Below are 18,710 nucleotides of genomic sequence, written 5' to 3'. Positions count from 1 at the left end.
GTAATAGTGTAAGAGGTTGTCTGTCTATATGAACCCTGTAATTAGCTGGTGACCTCTCCAGGGTGTTGTGTTGTCCACATTTTGCCCCGTCAGTGACCCTAAACAGGATAAGGATATGGGGAAATGGATGGAAACAAGCTGAGTACATGTAAAATCTTCTCAACACTGTAAGCTTATTAAGTTTTAGTTCATCACAGCCAGCTGGGATAGGCTCCAGCACCCCCCGCGACCCTAGTGAGGAAAAGTGCTTAAGAAAAATGGATGGATAGGTGGATATAGTTCATTACACAGAATTGGTGGATAGCAAATTTGAGCAATTGTCTGCTAATAAAGGCTGTTCAAAACCCCAACAATTGATAAGATTACTTATTGGCTTTGAATATTCACACATGAATGAATGAATGGATGGATGGAAATAATACTGAAAATCACTGATAATACTGAAATTGCATTTTGTGTTAAAAAAAAATAAAATAATGCATGCCACTCAATCATTTACCAGGGTTGGCTAACTTTCGAGCTCAGTTACATTGGCTTTTTAATACCAGTTCATTTGCAGATGAGGTTAAAAAAAAAAAGCCTGCAAGGTATGACAGTATTTTTACAATAATGATTTTATGTAATTGATAAACGTAAATTGTTTTAGTAATATTTTGTGTATTTACAAAAAATCAATTTTATCCGATAGCGGCCCGGGAGATTTGTGTCGTTTAAATACCACATTTATGGTGAAATAACTAATGCAACAAACATCACAGGAATTAAGATTTTTTTTTTTTAAAGTGATCCCCCTGCTTTAAATTATTATTATTAGATTATGAGATTATTCTGAGATTCAAATATATTATTTTTTAAACCCTTGATATATTTATTATTTGATGACCTGCTGTATTTTGCATTTTGATATTTGACCTACCTCGCGTGCCGTCGTTGGCTGTTGTGTTGCTACTTTTAAGGACGCGCATGGGAGTCGATGGAACTTGACAGCACTTTGGGCACACTCACAAATGACTTTTTGTCACCGCGTCAGTAATCGACCTGTGCTAAATGCACTTTTAATCCGTTTGGAACTTTTTATGGCCACTATCTATGGCTCTTTGGGCCAAGCTAACTGGAGCCGCGCTTCTGGCTTTAGCATTTTCTAACATTTTATTCATTCTCGACAGTAGACTGGTACGAAATGGGGAGCCACTGAAGAGCACCGTCCGTGAAAGACTCGAACTACCATTACCATACAATTATGTCGGGGTTCAACCTTCCAGGTGCGTCATGTCCCTGGAGAGACGATTCGACTGTGCCAGGGACCGAGCGCTCAGTAGGCGGGAGTGTGAAGAGCGGGCTTGCTGTTACTCTCCCCTCAACGAATCCTCAAAAGCTCCCTGGTGTTTCTACCCCCATTCGTACCCGGGCTACAAAATGAGTGGTTTGACGCCCACTCTGCAAGGCCGGACTGCCACTTTGACCCGCGCCTCCCCCTCTTATCTGCCCCGAGATGTGACCACTCTTCACCTGGAAGAAACTCAAGAGTCTGAAGGCTGCTTGCACTTCACTGTGAGAACCAGTTTACCCCTGACAATGAATCTACTTTAATAATCCAAATCTAACCAAATAGCCTATGTGCTTTCCTTTCTATGCAGTTGAAGGATCGATGGTCTGCCCGCTATGAAGTTGAACTCCCAGCTGGAGTACCTCAGGACAAAATCAATAGCCAAGATGCCCTGTATAACATTGAGTACCAGTCCAATCCATTTGGATTCATTGTGAGGCGTACATCTAATGGAAGGATCATGTGAGTATTTACAGCACCACGGACTGCAAACAGGTATTGTTGTTTTGGTTAGCAATGAGGAACATCCATCCATCCATTTTCTTGACCGCTTATTCCTCACAAGGGTCGCGGGGGCCGCTGGTGCCTATCTCAGCTGGCTCTGGGCAGTAGGCGGGGGACACCCTGGACTGGTTGCCAACCAATCGCAGGGCACACAGAGACGAACAACCATCCACACTCACACGCACACCTAGGGACAATTCGGAGCGCCCAATTAACCTGCCATGCATGTCTTTGGAATGTGGGAGGAGACCGGAGTACCCGGAGAAGACCCACGCGGGCACGGGGAGAACATGCAAACTCCACCCAGGAAGGTCCGAGCCTGGACTCGAACCGGAGACCTCAGAACTGGGAAGCGGACGTGCTAACCACTCGACTACCGTGCCGCCCCAATGAGGAACAAATGGGCTTAATTTTAGCCAGACCGTATGAAATGAGCTAGATATACAGTGTAGAGCAAACGCTTCTACCTCTGTCATTTTTTTTAACATGCAAAACAACAATGATGTGATAAATCAATTGAAAATTTAAAAAAAAGAAAATCAATAGCGATAATGTGGTTGCAAAAGTATGCATACCCTCTCACAACTGTGCTGTTCAGAATGAACCAATCACATTCAAACGCATATTAAAGTGGGAACTGAAGTCAACAACATTTTCTATGTGCCCCCACTATTCTAAACATGGTTTTCTGATTATTATTTCATTTTAGACATAGATTAAGCCACCTGTTTTTATCCTTCTCATGGCAAAGACATTTTCTCCTGCCCCAGTATTGTTTAAGCTAATGGGCCTAGACATTGGGCTCCTAGAACATTTTGCAAAGACATTATTTGTCTTGACTTCCCCGTTAAATGAGACTGGTTACACTCCTGGTGCCATTTGAGATGTTCTAAACAGGCTTTATCCTGACATATTTTTTTGTTTGTGTTTTGTTTTCTGTTTTTTTTTCCCCTGAATGTTTTGTACTTACTTACTAATAAACGGTTTTATTGGCCCTGAGGAAAAAAAACAAAACACGTTATCTCTAATTTGTATGTGTATATATTATCATTTGAATCTAAAGTAATGCTCTTTCCCCCCTATTTTTCCCCATTTAGCATGAACAGCACAGTGGCTCCTTTGTTTTTTGCCGATCAATACCTGCAGCTGTCCACCACTTTGGCCTCCTCACTGGTGTCAGGTCTCGGGGAGCATTACACATCTCTCTCCCTGGACCTTAACTGGACCTCCCTGACTCTCTGGAACAGGGACATGGCTCCTCATGTGAGTATGCTGGATTTATTTCATAACGTATATCTGTATACAGTACAATGAAAATTCACAACCTAGAGAGAGAAAATAATCAAAAAAAGTAGCGCCAAGTGAGATAATGAACTGCCCCCTTGAAGTCAAAATTGGAACTAAACTTTTGAGTAACACTGAAAAATATGTATTTTATCTACCGGTAATCCTTTTCACAGTAATAATTATCTTGTATATAGTGAGGGTTTACTGTAGTCTCGTTTCTCCAGGCTGATGCAAACCTCTACGGCTCGCACCCTTTCTATTTGGTACAGGAGGGGGACGGATTTGCACACGGGGTTTTCCTTCTTAACAGCAATGCAATCGGTGATGACTTTGTTCAATAAGAGCTACTCTTATGGTACCTTCACATGTTTTCTCCTAACCTTCCATGTGTGTGTGTTTCTAGAGGTGATCTTTCAGCCTCTGCCAGCTCTCACATGGGTGTCCACAGGCGGAATCCTAGACCTGTATATCTTCATGGGTCCTGACGCTCAAACTGTAATACATCAATACTTGCAAGTTATTGGTACGTTACGCCAAGTCGGCAGCCACTCCCTGCAAAGAAACATGTGAAAAGGCAGATTTTTAAAGATATTCTTCCGTAGGTCATCCCATGATGCCTCCGTATTGGTCACTGGGCTTCCACCTGTGTCGCTGGGGCTACAAAAGCACCAATATAACCCGGCAGGTGGCTCAGCGGATGCACGATGCTAAAATGCCCATGGTACGTTCATGTTACATGAGCTTCTGATTTTGGACATACATAAACACTGGGTTTTTGTTTGTGTATTTTGCATTCAATTATTATTATTTTTACACTGTGCAAAATACATAGTTGCTAATAATAAATAATTAAATATTTAATTCATTATGCAGCATAAAAGAGTTAAATACATTATTAGTAATACTCAGTAACAATATCCTCTATCTTTATTGTAATTTTTATATTTGAACATGTGTAAACTATTCTATTACTGCATATGAAAATGTTTTATTTCCAATTTATCATTAGACAAATCAAGTTTTAATAATTTGAATGAGATAATTTTAAGATTTAATCATCTCTTCACCAAAAAATAATAATTCAGTCATATAGTAATGTTAGACCATGTAATTAATACATATAGTTAATTTTAATATGTGGTCATTGATAAAAAAAAAACTTAGTTTTATATAAATATATCACCCAACTTAATATACAAATATGCGTCTGCTTGTGCAAAACAAAGCAATTATCTATTTTTATTCAGGACACAATTGCAATTTTAACAAAATAATTTAATTACTACTACTACTACTACAATAATTTAATGTACAATTTAAAACTATTCTAATTATTTAATTTACATGTTCATGTATTGTCTCTTACATGTACATGTACTTATTATGTTTAAATGGGTTAACCCTTATGGGGTGGACGGCCCACCGGTGGCAAAAATTCAAAGTGTTATCTTTAAAAACAAAACTATGCTGATACTCTAAATGGTTCAAGAAAAGCTTCAAATTTACTTTGGATGTACTTTTTTTTTTTTTTTAGGCGTTTTCGGCAAAATTGCCCTAATGATAATAGATTAACAGTATACCACTATTGAAAAGAATGTATCTCAATTTTTTTTTAATTAAATTAATTGTTGTTGCTTTTGGCAATCAATAAAACTGCTTACATGCTTTCCACTGGACCGTGACAATACAATGTATTGTCTTATATAAATCAAAGGTACCACTAATGAAATTAACAAAACCATAGTGCACATTCATCCAGTGTTGTCATCTGTTAAGAGCTTTCTTGGTGCCTTTTTTTAAGGATGCACAGTGGAATGACCTGGACTATGCAAACAATGGCAGGGTCTTCACCAACGACCCCTTACGATTTGGGGACATTAAAGAGATGGTGGAGGAATTCCACCAAAGAGGCTTGAAGTACATTCTCATCCTGGTGGGGAACACTTTCAAGCATCTGCTAACTGTTTATCCCCAGTAGGTGGCGACATGACACTTCCCAAAATGTTGCGTGTGTTGTTCCTCTTTAGGATCCTGGGATCAGCACGACGAGCCCTCCAGGAACGTACCATCCCTTCGATGATGGCCTCAAACGAGACGTATTCATCAAAAACGCCACTGGTCAACTCCTAATTGGCAAGGTTGGACTTCAACGTTTAAAGTCTTTCATTTAGTATGTGTGAAAAATTGTAAAATAAACATGTTTTGCATGTGCCTTCAGGTTTGGCCTGGTTTGACAGCCTTTCCTGACTTTACCAACCCGGAGACCAGACAATGGTGGGAAGACTGTATTGTGGATTTTTATTCTAAAGTGCCAGTGGATGGATTATGGATTGTAAGAATATACCATGAATGTTAGATTAAATGAAAACAGCTTGTGTGTTTTCACTTTATCAGTAACATAATCAAATTCCACACAGGACATGAATGAACCAGTCAGTTTCGAGTCGGGCTCGGTGGAGGGTTGTCCTGACACAGATCTTGAGAACCCGCCATACACGCCCAGTAAGTCAGCAACGCTACTGACCTTATTAAATGATCATATTCTGTATCATAAAGTACATACTATGGATATAATGGATATGGATCAGTACAAAACAGTGTATAAATACATGAAATAGCACTTTAACTCTCATGTTAAATATTTGTGTGTGTCCCCTAAACAGGGTTGGTCGGAGGCCACTTGAGCGCTTTCACTCTCTGTATGTCAGCTCAGCAAAATCAGTCCACTCACTACAACCTGCACAACATGTACGGACTGACTGAAGCTTTTGCCACTCACAGGTTAGTTAAAATGGCTCACTGTGTTCCCATGATTAATCAATCATTTTTGATGTTTTTTTTGTGTTTTTTTTAAACAGTGTGCTTACTGTGATGCAGCACGTGGCGAATGAGAGCCACTTCAATAGTATAGATTTGTGGGAAAATGGGAAATTTACAAAATTTTGACGTAGGATGTTTTGATCTGATGCAAACGAGATGTGGAATGCACGTTACCACCCGTACAGCCTCTATTTGAGGGAATACAGTGGTGACCCAATTTATTGCTTCAAACCAATTAACGCCTCACCTCAAATAGCCCCCAAGTGCCCTCTGTTAAATAACAGATGTACAGTATTTCTTTTTATTTTGACTGATAACACCATGGCACTATGACAACATATCAACAAACAGCAGACATGACATCTATAAAGCTGTCATTTGGAGTTTAAAGCAAAAACTCACAAACGTTGTACTTGTTGTCTAAAGTGGGTGTTTTTAAGACAGTGCTTCTCAATTATTTTCTGTCTGTTTTCTAGGAAGAAGAAAACATTTCCCCCCCCCCCCCAATACACGTCGTCATATTTCCTCGTCTTAGCTTTCGGGCGACTTTCATTTTTCTATTTCTTTCCGTCTCTCTCCGCCTGTCTTCTCATCACTATTAAATATTTTTTCATGGTGTCACTTGAGGGTCTGCTACACTTCGTGCCTACACTACATACTCATACTCTGTGCTGAGTGCAAAGCGCGCATGTTCAGTGCAAACAAAACCCCTACACCACCGAGCGAATGCACCCTGCGCACACTCTGCCAATGAGAGCGCCACTGCCCCCTAATGTAGTGGAGGTGCAATTGCACTTTATTCTAAAACAGTAAAAATAAAAAAAAAATTTAAAAAAGCATGATCCCCAAGGTCAAACGCGCCCTTGACGAAGGGCCCGCCCCACTATTTCAGAAGCACTGTTTTAGGAGAACGTCCAACTGATGAAGGAAATGTGGTATCTGTGTTGTGATATAACAATCTGTGATTGTTGTCATTCGCAGTGCTCTGGTGAAAGCGCGCGGCAAGAGGCCGTTTGTCCTGTCTCGCTCTTCTTTCCCAAGTATCGGACGCTTCTCCGGCGTGTGGACGGGAGATGTCAGAAGCAACTGGGAGCAACTTAGATACTCCATACCTTGTGAGTAGATGTGAGTATTTGATACAGTTTGAATGTTTGAATCTTTGCTTTAGGTAAAAAAATATATTGATTGATATCAACTGATATGAAATACTTGCTGCTATAGCTTTTTCAGCCATTTTGCCCAGCCCCCATTTGTGTTCAATATTAACACGTAAATAAAAGTGATATTCGTTAGCCTGTCTATGGAGTTTTGCATTGTGTGTTAGTTAGTGAACTTTCCTAAGGTAAAGTTTTGTGGTTATTTTGAATACCCGGCTCTGCTCTATAGAAATATTCACTCTCTTAAACTGCTGCTTTTTGAAGTGAAATGAGTTGAGTTGAGTCCGCTGCCACCATGTAGTGCTGATATCTTCCACTTATATCTTGAAACACAATCTCCCACTCTGTTGACATTGTGCACGTTTTCCCCTCAGCCGTGCTGAAGTTCAACCTCTTCGGGGTCCCACTGGTTGGCGCGGACATCTGCGGCTTCGGAGGCGACACCACCGAGGAGTTGTGCGTGCGCTGGATGCAGCTCGGGGCCTTCTACCCGTTTATGAGGAACCATAACGATCGGCCATATGCTGTGAGACGCACGCACCCACCGTAATGACGTATTGTACGTACCGCTGTTTGTTTTCTGTTGTCTTCACGCTCTCCTTCCACAGCCTCAGGAGCCTTTCGTATTTGGGCAGAAGGCCCAAGCGGCCATGCGGAGTGCGCTGAATCTCCGTTACTCTCTTCTCCCGTTTCTCTACACGCTCTTCCATCACGCACACACCTCTGGAGACACGGTGGCCAGGCCTCTCTTTATGGAGTATGTCATGCTAATGCATTCTTGTTTTCGATTCACTGTGTCAAGAACAGCAGTGGACCAAATCTCTCTTGAAATCTAAAAACAAAAGAAACTGATGCACATTGTTTGCTTTTGTGACAACTATAGATAGATTGAAATATGAAATGAAATGGACTATAGAAAATCGATTTGCCTATCCCTTGCTCCAGAGGCTCATTTTCTTTCCCTCATAATGTATGTCATTTCAGGTTTCCCACTGACCCTCCCTGTCAGATGATAGACAGACAATTCCTCTGGGGGAGTTGTCTCCTCATCAGTCCAGTGCTGGAGGAGGGTGCAGTGGAGGTGGCTGCTTACATGCCTCCTGGGACTTGGTACAATCTGTACAGTGTGAGCTGCGCAAGTTCATTCAGATTCATGAAATGTAATCCCTTACATTATCACATGAACCAGAATGATCTGTTCTTTGCCAGGGTCAGGAGTTGTACAGTAAAGGCGAGTACCTGCTTCTGTCTGCACCCTTGGACATCATTAACATCCACGTGAGGGAGGGACACATTCTCCCCCAGCAGGTTGGTGTACCACTATAACTATTTGGAGTAAGACAGAATAGAGGGGCGTTTAATTACTGAAATTCACTGAGGCGACTGTATTTGAATTTGGGAGTGGTAAGGCTGTAAAATTAATATACCGATAGTGGTATAGTTACTAGCATAGCGTAATGTATTAGAAGGATGGTCAATATTTAAAGAAATGGGGTATGTCCCAGTACTTGGATTTTGCAATTGAATTAACTCATAAAGCAGTTTATTTTACCAAAGCACCATCTGCTGCTTGTGGTGGGGCACTGCACTTAATCGAACCTTACCACTGGAAGCAACTTTACAATTATCCATCTATAACAACAAATACAGATTTTAGAAATTATTACTCACTATAATGACTTGTTGTTACAATGGAGTGGAAAAACAAAAACAAAAAAAAAGTCTGAAGAATTTAGTAGAAAAGTGGGACTGGTCGAAATGTGCATTATTTTTAGTTGGAATCTGTTTATAAAGGGGAAGTCAAGCCAAACATTTGCTTGACTGTACTATCTATGCTCAGTTGTTGTTTCTTAAAGATGCAGTACACAAATTTGCTTGTTTGTTTTGGTTAACCTATAGGTCTTTATTTATTTATATATAACTACTACTATATTACTAGGCTTGTGGTATTTGAGCCCAAAATGGGCTCTGCTCTTGAAGTGTGATAACTAAGTTAATTATGAATGTATATATTTTTACTTTCATCTACTCAAAATGTTCAATGGCATCAGATCTATTCATACATATATAAATTTTTTTTTTTAATTATTATTTTTGGGGGTATGCCGTCTATGGACAATAAAAGTGGGATTGCGCTATGAACAAAACTAACTACGGTATGCTTTTTTTTTTTTTTAATTTTGAAATTCAACTTGGAATATTTCATACCACATAATTAGAGCCTGCCATTAAATAACAGCAATTTTTTTTAATGCATGCCTGTTTTTTGACAATGGTTTGCAGTAAATCAAAATTATGATTTATAATGGGACCAAAATGGGCATTTTATAATTGATATATAAATCTCCCTCTCCCATTTGCAAAAATTTAGAAATTACCACATGGTGCCATTTTGAACCTCGACATTGTCATGACAATCTGCTGAATTTTTTTTTAGCTGCTTTTGTGTTTTTTTTTTTTTAAATGCTTTTTCTTTGATAGAAGTTATAACACATCAAATTCATTTAAAAAATGGGACAAATACCACCTAGGGTTTAATGAAGACAAGCGATTTACAAAAATAAATGTCTCATTTTCAGTGAAATGATTTCCTATGAATGAATTCATAGTCATGCGGACGTCCCACCGGTGGCAAAAAAATATATATACTACCTATACTCCAAATGGTTCAGGAACAGCTTCAAACATAGTTTGGGTGCACCTTTTTTTTGGCGTTTTTCGGCAAAATTGCCCTAATGATAATGGATTAATGTGCTCTCTGTCTTCAAGGAGCCAGCTTTAACAACAACAGTCTCACGCAGAAACCCTTTCTTCCTTACGGTGGCGCTGTCAGCGGGAGGCTTGGCCCAAGGTGACTTGTTCTGGGATGACGGCGACAGCATCGATACTTTTCAAAAAAGAAGTTATTGTTACGTCATCTTCACTGCTGGACAGGTAGGTAAAATACATGGTTGAACTTCTGAACGGAAATGCTGAGCTTGGGGTTGCGCTGCCAGATATGGCAAATGTTTTGGTACTTTTTAATCGCGGCATGTATAAAATGTTTGGTTAGGTTGTCGAGTAAAGGCAAGTTAGCGAAACCTAATAGCTAGCCCGCTAGGAAACTTAAGCTGTCTCTGGGATGAAATCTTTAAAACCTCACTGTTTCAGTCCCAACTTGTGAGCGAGCCCATCCAGCTAAATGGAGCCCTGGATGGTCTCATACTGAGAAGAATGCAGGTGTTCGGTGTGCCCTCGCCACCCCAATACGTGGTAGCCAATGGGGAGAAAATCAAGGATTTTACATATAATGCTGATACAAAGGTTAGTAATTGAACATGAAAATTAGTCGTGACCTTCCTGAAGGATAAAACTTTGTTTCTGTCAACAGGTTTTAAACGTGAGCAGCTTGGCCTTGCCCATGTCAAAGATGTTTACAGTCCAGTGGGCACTATGATGCGCTGGTTTCTATTACCTATAATGCCACTGGAGAGGTTTTTTGTTGTTGTTTTTTTGTTTTAATTTTCCCCAGATAGCATAGCATCTTTCTACGCTGTCTCATTTCATTGTCACTGCTACACTGGATCTCTAAATATTGACTACCTTTGCCCTTATGTACATTTAATTTTTATTTTATTTTTTATTTTTTTTTAAGTATTTTGAATTTAATAAAGAGAAAAAATATCCACTGTTAATTTTATTTGCATCATCAGACAAGGACACATTTTATTTCCTTCTCATGTGTCTCTTTATTAGTTACATCTGCATTAATGAAATAAGACCTTCATCAAAAATTCTACTTTTGTTTGGTACTTTTTATGTACAAAAAGTATTACGTATTAGTGTTATGTTGCATTTTATAACGTATAAAGGTAGGAACTGGGGAGTTGTACTTTACACTGTCCAACGTGATTCATGGATATAAAATAATAAAAATCTACCCACATAATAAAAATAAATCACTGAGTAGAGAAAAAAAAAGCTTAAGCTTCCAAAGATGACAAAAGTACTGTACATAAGGCTTTGTCCGTGTTTACTTATACTGTGTATATATAGTTATTTAACGGTTGTCCAAAGAAACAAATCAGCCTTAAAATAGGGCTGCAACTAAAGATTATTTTAATAATTGACTAATAATTAATTTCCATCCCTTTATTCAAAAACATATCATTTCAAAGTGACAGTGTAGAAAATGCACAAATTACAACAGTTACTAGTTTTTGGTCAGCATTGTGTCAGAAAAAAAATGTTGAACACCCATCCATTGTTTTCCAAAATAAAAGCAGTTCTTTTCAAATATATTATTTTGATTAAACACAAAATAAATACTCTTTCGTGAAGAACTGCAGAAATGTAAGAATATTTACTGTTGCGAGGCTGAAATTCTGAGGATTTAGACAATTTCAAGTTAATCATTGTCTCAATGTTGATTCATGATCAAAATAGTGAAGTAGAATTATTTTGATAATTGACTGTTGCACCTGTAACCCTATTCATTCAAACACACACAATGTGAGGGTTTCTTATTTCACTGCCTTTACAGCAAAATTATCAAACTGTGCCAGTTCAAATGATTGTGTCCCGATGGCAGCCCAGCCATTCCTTGGTGTTAGTGCCACAGCATTTTTCCACAATTGATAACCATTTAGCTTTCCTGATGCAAATTGGCCTGTTACAGTGAGTGATAGCGTGTGCCAGTCACCTGCTTGTGTACCAGACTCTCCTTCAGCCAGAATTGTGAGACCAGCAAGGTCATTAGTAACTTTGTATGTTCCATCAGCAAAGATCCAGAAAAATACTCCCTTGGCACTACGGATGACCCCCCCCCCTTTATTAACCCTGGCTGCAATGAAAACACCACCAGTCTTTCCACTCTCCATGAAAACATCACATTGAACATTCAGATCCTGCCACATATAGTCACCAATAACACTTATAGTCTGATCTGCATCCGCTGCCCAAGAGATAGGTCGTTGAGTCAGAACCTGACGTAAAGTGAATGCGTGCGGCCCAGAATCTGTCCGGTTGGTATAATATTCAAAGACCCCAGTCTGGTCAGCGAAGTTTGGAGCTTCTGAGAAGGGAGCTTCTTGGACCTTAAAGTCATCCTTGTAGTCCTTTGGGAAGGGGGACGAGGCAGGTGGATCTGGGTAGTTGCCTTTCTGTCCTGTTGTCAATGTGGTTACTGTGTAAACCTCATCTTCATTTAGATTTAGGGTGAATTTTCCATTCTTTAGTTTCAATGGACTTAGACGCTCAAAAAGATTAGGCTTTTTTGTCTTGAAGTTAAACCGGGACCGCCATAGTTGCAACTCTTTGATGGAAGAAAAAGATCCTTTCAGCTGAAAGGTTGCATTTTGTGAGGTCACCGAGTACGGAGGGAGTGGAGGTCTAATGCACAACGAATGATTATGGGTCATCGTTTCGATGACAACTGTAAGATTTCCTTTCCCGTCAGTCAAGGCGACATAACTTCCGCCGTTTGCCAAATGTCCAACAGTCTTCAGGTAGGTCCATCCTGGCTTGGTGAACTGTGACGTGTGGGCTGTGATCCAGACAGGAGACTCCACAACATAGTTGCCGCTCCAGGGTTCTTCCGCTGTCATCAGCCCATCTCTGCCAAATGGCAGTTCCTCATAGTAGCTGGCAACTAAATTCCAGCAAATGGTAGCAGTCATGAATCCGTTGATGTAGTTCTGGTTGAGAATGCGTGCCCAACAGCCTCCTCCGACATCATCGTTGAATGTGCTGTAATCCTCTGAAGACCACAGTGTCTTCCTAGTCTTCAGGGCCTCCATCACAGTGGTAGTGCCGGGGTAGTGAGCCCCAATCACATCAACAGCATTGCTGAGCTCTGGATCCAGCAGAAGAGACTGTGAAATGGGCTCCCACAAGTTGTCATTGGCTATGATCCTGACACGCCCCAGGCCACTTTTGTCCAAAGTGTACCGCAGCAGCTTGATATAATTGCTGTCAAAGTTCCGTTCGTTCCAAATCCCAACATAGTCGATGTTGAGTTCATGGAACTGCTTTGCACCAAGGATCCAATTCACTACATATGTAGCAGTGACGTCAGGAAAGTCGTAGGGCCACTGCTTACCATGGCCGATCCAACCAGGAAATGCCCAGGGCAAACCAATGAGTGTGATGTTTGGATTCCTCTTCTTTGCCTCTTTCATGAGCCACCATTCATAGCCTCGGAAGTAGTTCTCATCATCCTCATAGTGCATGTGCGATGGCTCCGTTCCATCAGTAGTTTGAGCGTCACCTCCTATTTCAACCTTAAGGATGTGCAACGAGGCACCAAAATTTGGCTTAAAAAGATAATCGAGGATCTGACTTCGGTAGGGCTCCGCATAATTGACTAGTAAACGCGTCGTCGCCCCTCCACCACTCAATCCTCCAATTCCATCAAAAACTTGTCCTAAGCCCTCCGTGTCGTTCAGGTAATAGGTTTGTGAAAAGCAGGGAACTAGAAAGAAACATAAAAATATTACAAGGAAAACATGGATTCCGTACGCCATAGCACAACCGACCGTTGCCTTGACAGCTCTGTCACTGTGGTGGGTGAAGTCGTTACTTCCTGATCATGTGATCAATGTAATCATTGCGGAACCGGTGATTTTTCTTTATTTAACATATGTCAAATTTACAATTATTACAAATACACACTCAACAAAATAGGGCAACATATATAAACAAAAAATACAATAAATCACCCAAAAACAAAATAAAGACATGCTTGTTGCGGTAATTAGTTGGAGAGACAGATGTGGTCTGGCCGGAAAGTCAAGTTTAATGTCAAGAGTAGGAAGTGACGAAATGCACCTTTCAACTTTAAACGACAGATTGATGAAGTCAGTTCAATGTTCTTTCAACAAGAGGGAGGTTTACTTTGAAAGTAATATCCGGAAGTGGAATATTTGCTGACAGGCAAAGGGGGTAGCATCAGCGCAGCAGCGAAAATGTATGCTGTCACGTACTGAACAGTACACACAGGGAGGCAAACAAGACTTGTAACCCGTCAACGCCGAGAATAACTCCCGGAGAGGCTGCGACACGTCGCCGGTACACGGTGCAGCCTGACATGGCCGTCCACCATGGGCTGTAGACTCCTGCGGCGGGACCGAAGGTGAGCCGTGTCCGCGTTCTTGTCCTTTTAGATGCCACTTGGCTCCTCGTTCATTAGAATTCTGAAACAGGTGCACGCTATGAGCCCCTACCCTGTAAGCTGTACGTGTTATGCTTAAGGAAAGACAGTTCATCTCCCAGACTGCTGACGATATGAAATGTCAAAGAGGATTTTCCAGCCAGGTAAAATGAGATGGAGTCGGTGGTTGCTGGGCCTATCAGTGGTGGTCATGTCAGGCGGATACTGCCCGACAGATCAGGATGGAGTCCCCGCACCCCACACCCCCAAAACCCCAGCGCACCCACAACACGGGAATTTCTACTCCGTGACACGATTTAACTTTCACCCACGTCCTGCAGCTGACGCAGGCACTCGCACATCAAGTGTCCGCAGCTGCTCCAACTATCATGTACTGCATGCAATTTTCGATACAGTACAGCCACCCTTTACCCTTTTACTTATTTAATAATTGAAATAAAATAACAGAGTATAGTACTACAGTACTGCCCCCTTCTTCACAAGTAACAATGTACTTTGAAGATTGGACTTTTCAAGCTGTACCCTCATCAGTTACCTCAGCCATGTTTTGTCAGATGTAAACGGACTGTGAAATTTGTACTCGATGAAGTACTGCAAATTAGCCTGTGATGCCGCCACCATCTTTTCAAAATCAATTGGGTGCCTTACCGCCTTTGTTAACATTGAAGAAACAAAACATAATCTGAAAGTAAAGCGGTGTGACTCTTATGTTGCACATCTTTCAAAATCAATAGGGTACTTGATTTAACCTTTTGGGAAGTGTGACTGCTAGAGCATTACTAATGAACATGTCTTGATTAGACCATTGACCTTTGCTACTTTGGCCATGTTGAATTGGACAGAATTCAAAATCAATAGGGTCCTTGTTTTGACAGTGAGAAATGGAAAAGTGATTAGTTGAAAAGTGTAGTGAAAACTGTTAGACAACTGCTAGCAAATATGTAATGATTTAAATTTTAACCTCATATACCATATTGTCTTGGACACCAATAACACTGTGGTAGATTAATTTGATTCTTAGTAGTGCTGTCAAACGATTACAATTTTTAATCTGATTAATCACACTTTTTAATTTTGATCAATCACGATTAATCAGCTAAATTACTTGCATAATATAAAATAAAAACAAAATACCGTAATATTTTGACATTAGCGCATTTTATTATCTGAATGTCATTTGCAAACGATTAAATGCATGCACGCAATTGCATGCATGCGTGTATTGCTCAAAACGTAACAGCATCATATCATTTGGGTGCAATTCAGCAATTATCAATTAATTAAACACAAATTACTTTTATTTTATCTAAAGTCCCATCGGGGTGTTTTTTAAAGCGAAATTTACCACCGAGCACACCAACTGGAGTCACCCCGCTCATCTTGGAACAACAGGCATAGGAAATGCCGTGCATTGAGCTAATCGCTGACCTGTGCAGCCTTCAATGTCACCATCTGCGCTTGCGTTCAAGGCTCAAGTGCGGTAAAATAAAATAAAATAGTGTGATTAATATGCGTTAATACGGGATTAATGCGACATTTTTCGGTGATTAATTAATCTATTAATGCTTTAACTTTTACAACCCTAATTCTTAGATATAGTTAATCAATTGACCAGAGCTACGACAGCCTCTCTTGTCATTTAAAATCAGTAGTGTCTTTGTTTTGACCTGGAAGATTATTATTAAATGTTTGATGAATGTGTTAAAATTAGACGTTTGACGTACATTATGATTATCGTGTCAGATTAATTGAATTTATTTATTTATTTATTTATTTATTTATTTATTTTTTTAGGCTTTGAAAAAAAAACAACAACAAAAAACAACACTTTTGCACACACAAAAAAAAAGTGATAACTTTATGTTCCGAAACGGAATTCAAGTCAGAATGTGCCGCAAAAACAAAAGTAGCATCAATGTGGCAGTGTTGTAATGCTTTCCGCAATGGCTATTTGAACAGAAACGGTGCAGCAAAACGTGCAAAAAAAATTTGATCACAAATGGTGCAGCAACACATATGATATAACAATACTGTACTCACATTCATTCTCTGTGATGCACAGCTAATATTACTAATATTACTGCAGCTTATTGAGCAGTTGTGACAATTTTGTACCCTGGTGGCCAAGGTGCACGCACCTAATGGCATTTCTCTTCATTTCAGTGAGGAACGATGAGATGTGTTTTAAGTTATGAGCGTGGTAAAGAAACAGATGATCTTGTAAGTCAAGGCACTGGCGTTGTGCATGGCTTTTCATTAAAATCATCAAAACTTAATTAAAAGACAAAGCTGGAATCAACACTTCATGTGCACCAGAAATTGCTCATATCCTCCAATGCCTCCATCGATAGATGAGTCACCTGTCAGGTGTTATGTAAAAGCACAGTAACCTAAAACGTGTTTTTCTGGCTTCGTTGTCAACTAGGACATCCTTTTATTTGTTTATTTATTTTTGAATACAAATGTCAGTGTAACTACGTAGTAAGATGCCTGAGGTGAGAAACGTTGAAACCTTTTTGTGACCTTGTGTTCACTTGTTTATTTTGGTGTCAAAATCCATTTCAAATGTTACAGGACTAAATAACAAAGTATCCTCCAGGTCCAAAGTACACCACACTGTACCATGGAAGCAACAAGCAGCCAGTCCATCCAACTGACCTGAGTGGACCACAGTGTGCCTGTTGACCAAAATAACCACAAGATAATAGAGCAGGAAGGAATATGTCACAGTTGGGGGGCCTCTTCAATCTAAAGTGATACAATACAGCAGCTCTGGAATTATAATGTATGCGTACAATATGGAGGTTGACATTGCCAGTCATGTTAAACTGGACCTGTTACAATGGAAACAGTAATGCAGAATATTTTATTTTTATGCGTACGATAGGATATAGTCAAAATATGATGAGCCTTTTCCATTGTCACCATCATAAATTCATTAATAGTACAGTGTAAAGATGCACCAATATTGGTATTGCAGCCGATACTGTAAGTCTGTACCTGTACTCGGATGCCTAAAACTTTTCGATATACAGTACTATGAAATTCAATATCAGCTTGTCATATACTGTACATTCTATATTACTGCAGTCAGTCCTTGAGCGTCCCTGTGCAGTTTGGCAATTAGTAAACATGTCTTCAAGAAGAGTCCATTTATAAGGGCGTCAAGATTTTTAGTGCCGCTCCAGTTTATTTACTGTAAAACACTTAAACAGAACAAAGTTGAAATGAAAGGAAATAATTTAATTTAACACATACTTACATTTCCTGGTTTGGCTGGCAACCAGTTCAGGGTGTACCCTGCCTACTGCACGAAGCCAACTGGGATAGGCTCCAGCATCCCCCACAACCCTTGTGAGGAAAAGTAGATAAGAAAATGGATGGATGGACATACTTACATTTTTACAAACACACAGCTTCATTTCCATAACATAATTTTGTGTCAAATGATTAAAAAAAAAAAACACAAAAATAAGCAGCCGTGATAGAGATTTTCAGTTCTATGGTTTAGATCACAGGTCTCAAACTCCAGTCCTTGAGGGCTGCAGTCCTGCATGTTTTAGAGGTTTCTCTCCTCAAATACACCTGATTCATCAGCAAGCTCTGCAGGAACCTGATAATGATCCTCATTATATGATTCAGCTGTGTTTGAGGAGAGAAACCTCTAAAACATGCAGGGACTGCGGCCCTCGAGGACTGGAGTTTGAGCCATGTGGTTTAGATAATTGACACTTTTTCCTCAAAGTGTGGTATTTATTATGTATTTCCTTACCACATTTGCTGACACATTTTGAGACACTTAGAAGCGTATTAAAAAAAAAATGCTGGTCGAGTTTCAAACATCAGGGGACACTCTGCTCTGTAATTTTGAGTGTCCAACAATTGCAAGCTTTGTAAAAAGAAAGCAGACAGATTGAGTGACAGGACATTGTCCAGGTGTCATCATATAGCCTACAGCACTGTGTGAGGTCAATTACAAGTTTATGTATCCTGTTCTGTGCAGGTCAGAATTCATTCTGAACAATATTAAGTGCCTCCTCCTCCTTCCTCAACCTGCCACGTTCCTGTGCAACATCATAGCAACCAATTTTTGTTACCCCCTACCCCCAGTTGTTTCCATGGCAGTCTCATAGATTTGTAACTTTCCTTGCAGTGGTTGTTAATGACAAAATCAAACACTGCTTCTCTTCTCTGCAATCACTTGCAAACTTTCCTGCTGAGGCACTTCCCGACTAAAGCCTGGCATCAGGAAGTGGGGTGCCTGCTCAGTCAGCAAGGCAGAAGTAAACATTCTGAGTGAGTGAGGAGGAGGAAGAAGAAGAGAACATTCCTTGGACGAAGGGAGTACATGTTGGCAAGTTCAGCTCAAAGTGAGGCGCAAAAAGTCATGAGGAAGAACAATGTGTAAGCTCGAGTAGAAGGAACACAGTTCATTGCTTGTCATGTTGCTCGAGGGTGACAAGTG

At 40.1% G+C, this 18,710-nt stretch overlaps 3 protein-coding genes across 5 annotated transcripts in view; 2 read left to right on the top strand and 1 right to left on the bottom strand.

The window, feature by feature from the left end:
• Window positions 1-937: 937 nt before the first annotated feature.
• On the top strand, window positions 938-10,749 carry gaa (alpha glucosidase). Its single transcript, XM_077532980.1, has 19 exons — window positions 938-1,551; window positions 1,638-1,789; window positions 2,929-3,094; window positions 3,343-3,439; window positions 3,522-3,641; window positions 3,721-3,839; window positions 4,920-5,051; window positions 5,146-5,256; window positions 5,337-5,450; window positions 5,536-5,620; window positions 5,782-5,899; window positions 6,920-7,053; window positions 7,470-7,621; window positions 7,704-7,852; window positions 8,080-8,221; window positions 8,305-8,403; window positions 9,865-10,029; window positions 10,246-10,398; window positions 10,466-10,749. Exons 1-19 carry the CDS (start codon window positions 1,090-1,092, stop codon window positions 10,529-10,531), a joined length of 2,736 nt encoding a protein of 911 aa, XP_077389106.1. The 5' UTR covers window positions 938-1,089; the 3' UTR covers window positions 10,532-10,749.
• A 462-nt stretch (window positions 10,750-11,211) lies between these two features.
• Window positions 11,212-13,668, bottom strand: LOC144026336 (galactocerebrosidase-like). The gene has a single exon (XM_077532954.1). It carries the CDS (start codon window positions 13,596-13,598, stop codon window positions 11,598-11,600), a length of 2,001 nt encoding a protein of 666 aa, XP_077389080.1. The 5' UTR covers window positions 13,599-13,668; the 3' UTR covers window positions 11,212-11,597.
• Window positions 13,669-13,989: 321 nt separating this feature from the next.
• tbc1d16 (TBC1 domain family, member 16) overlaps window positions 13,990-18,710 on the top strand; it is a 30,924-nt gene continuing 26,203 nt past the window's right edge. For all 3 annotated transcript variants that reach the window (XM_077532916.1, XM_077532933.1, XM_077532925.1), the window contains exon 1: window positions 13,990-14,206. The gene's annotated coding sequence lies outside the window, so the exon portion shown is untranslated. The remainder of the gene's footprint in view (window positions 14,207-18,710) is intronic.

Source organism: Festucalex cinctus, chromosome 1 (genome assembly GCF_051991245.1).
Source record: "Festucalex cinctus isolate MCC-2025b chromosome 1, RoL_Fcin_1.0, whole genome shotgun sequence".
Classification (NCBI taxonomy): Eukaryota; Metazoa; Chordata; class Actinopteri; order Syngnathiformes; family Syngnathidae; genus Festucalex; species Festucalex cinctus.
The sequence above is the reverse complement of the archived record's forward strand: the minus strand, read 5'-3'. Positions and strand labels throughout refer to the sequence as shown.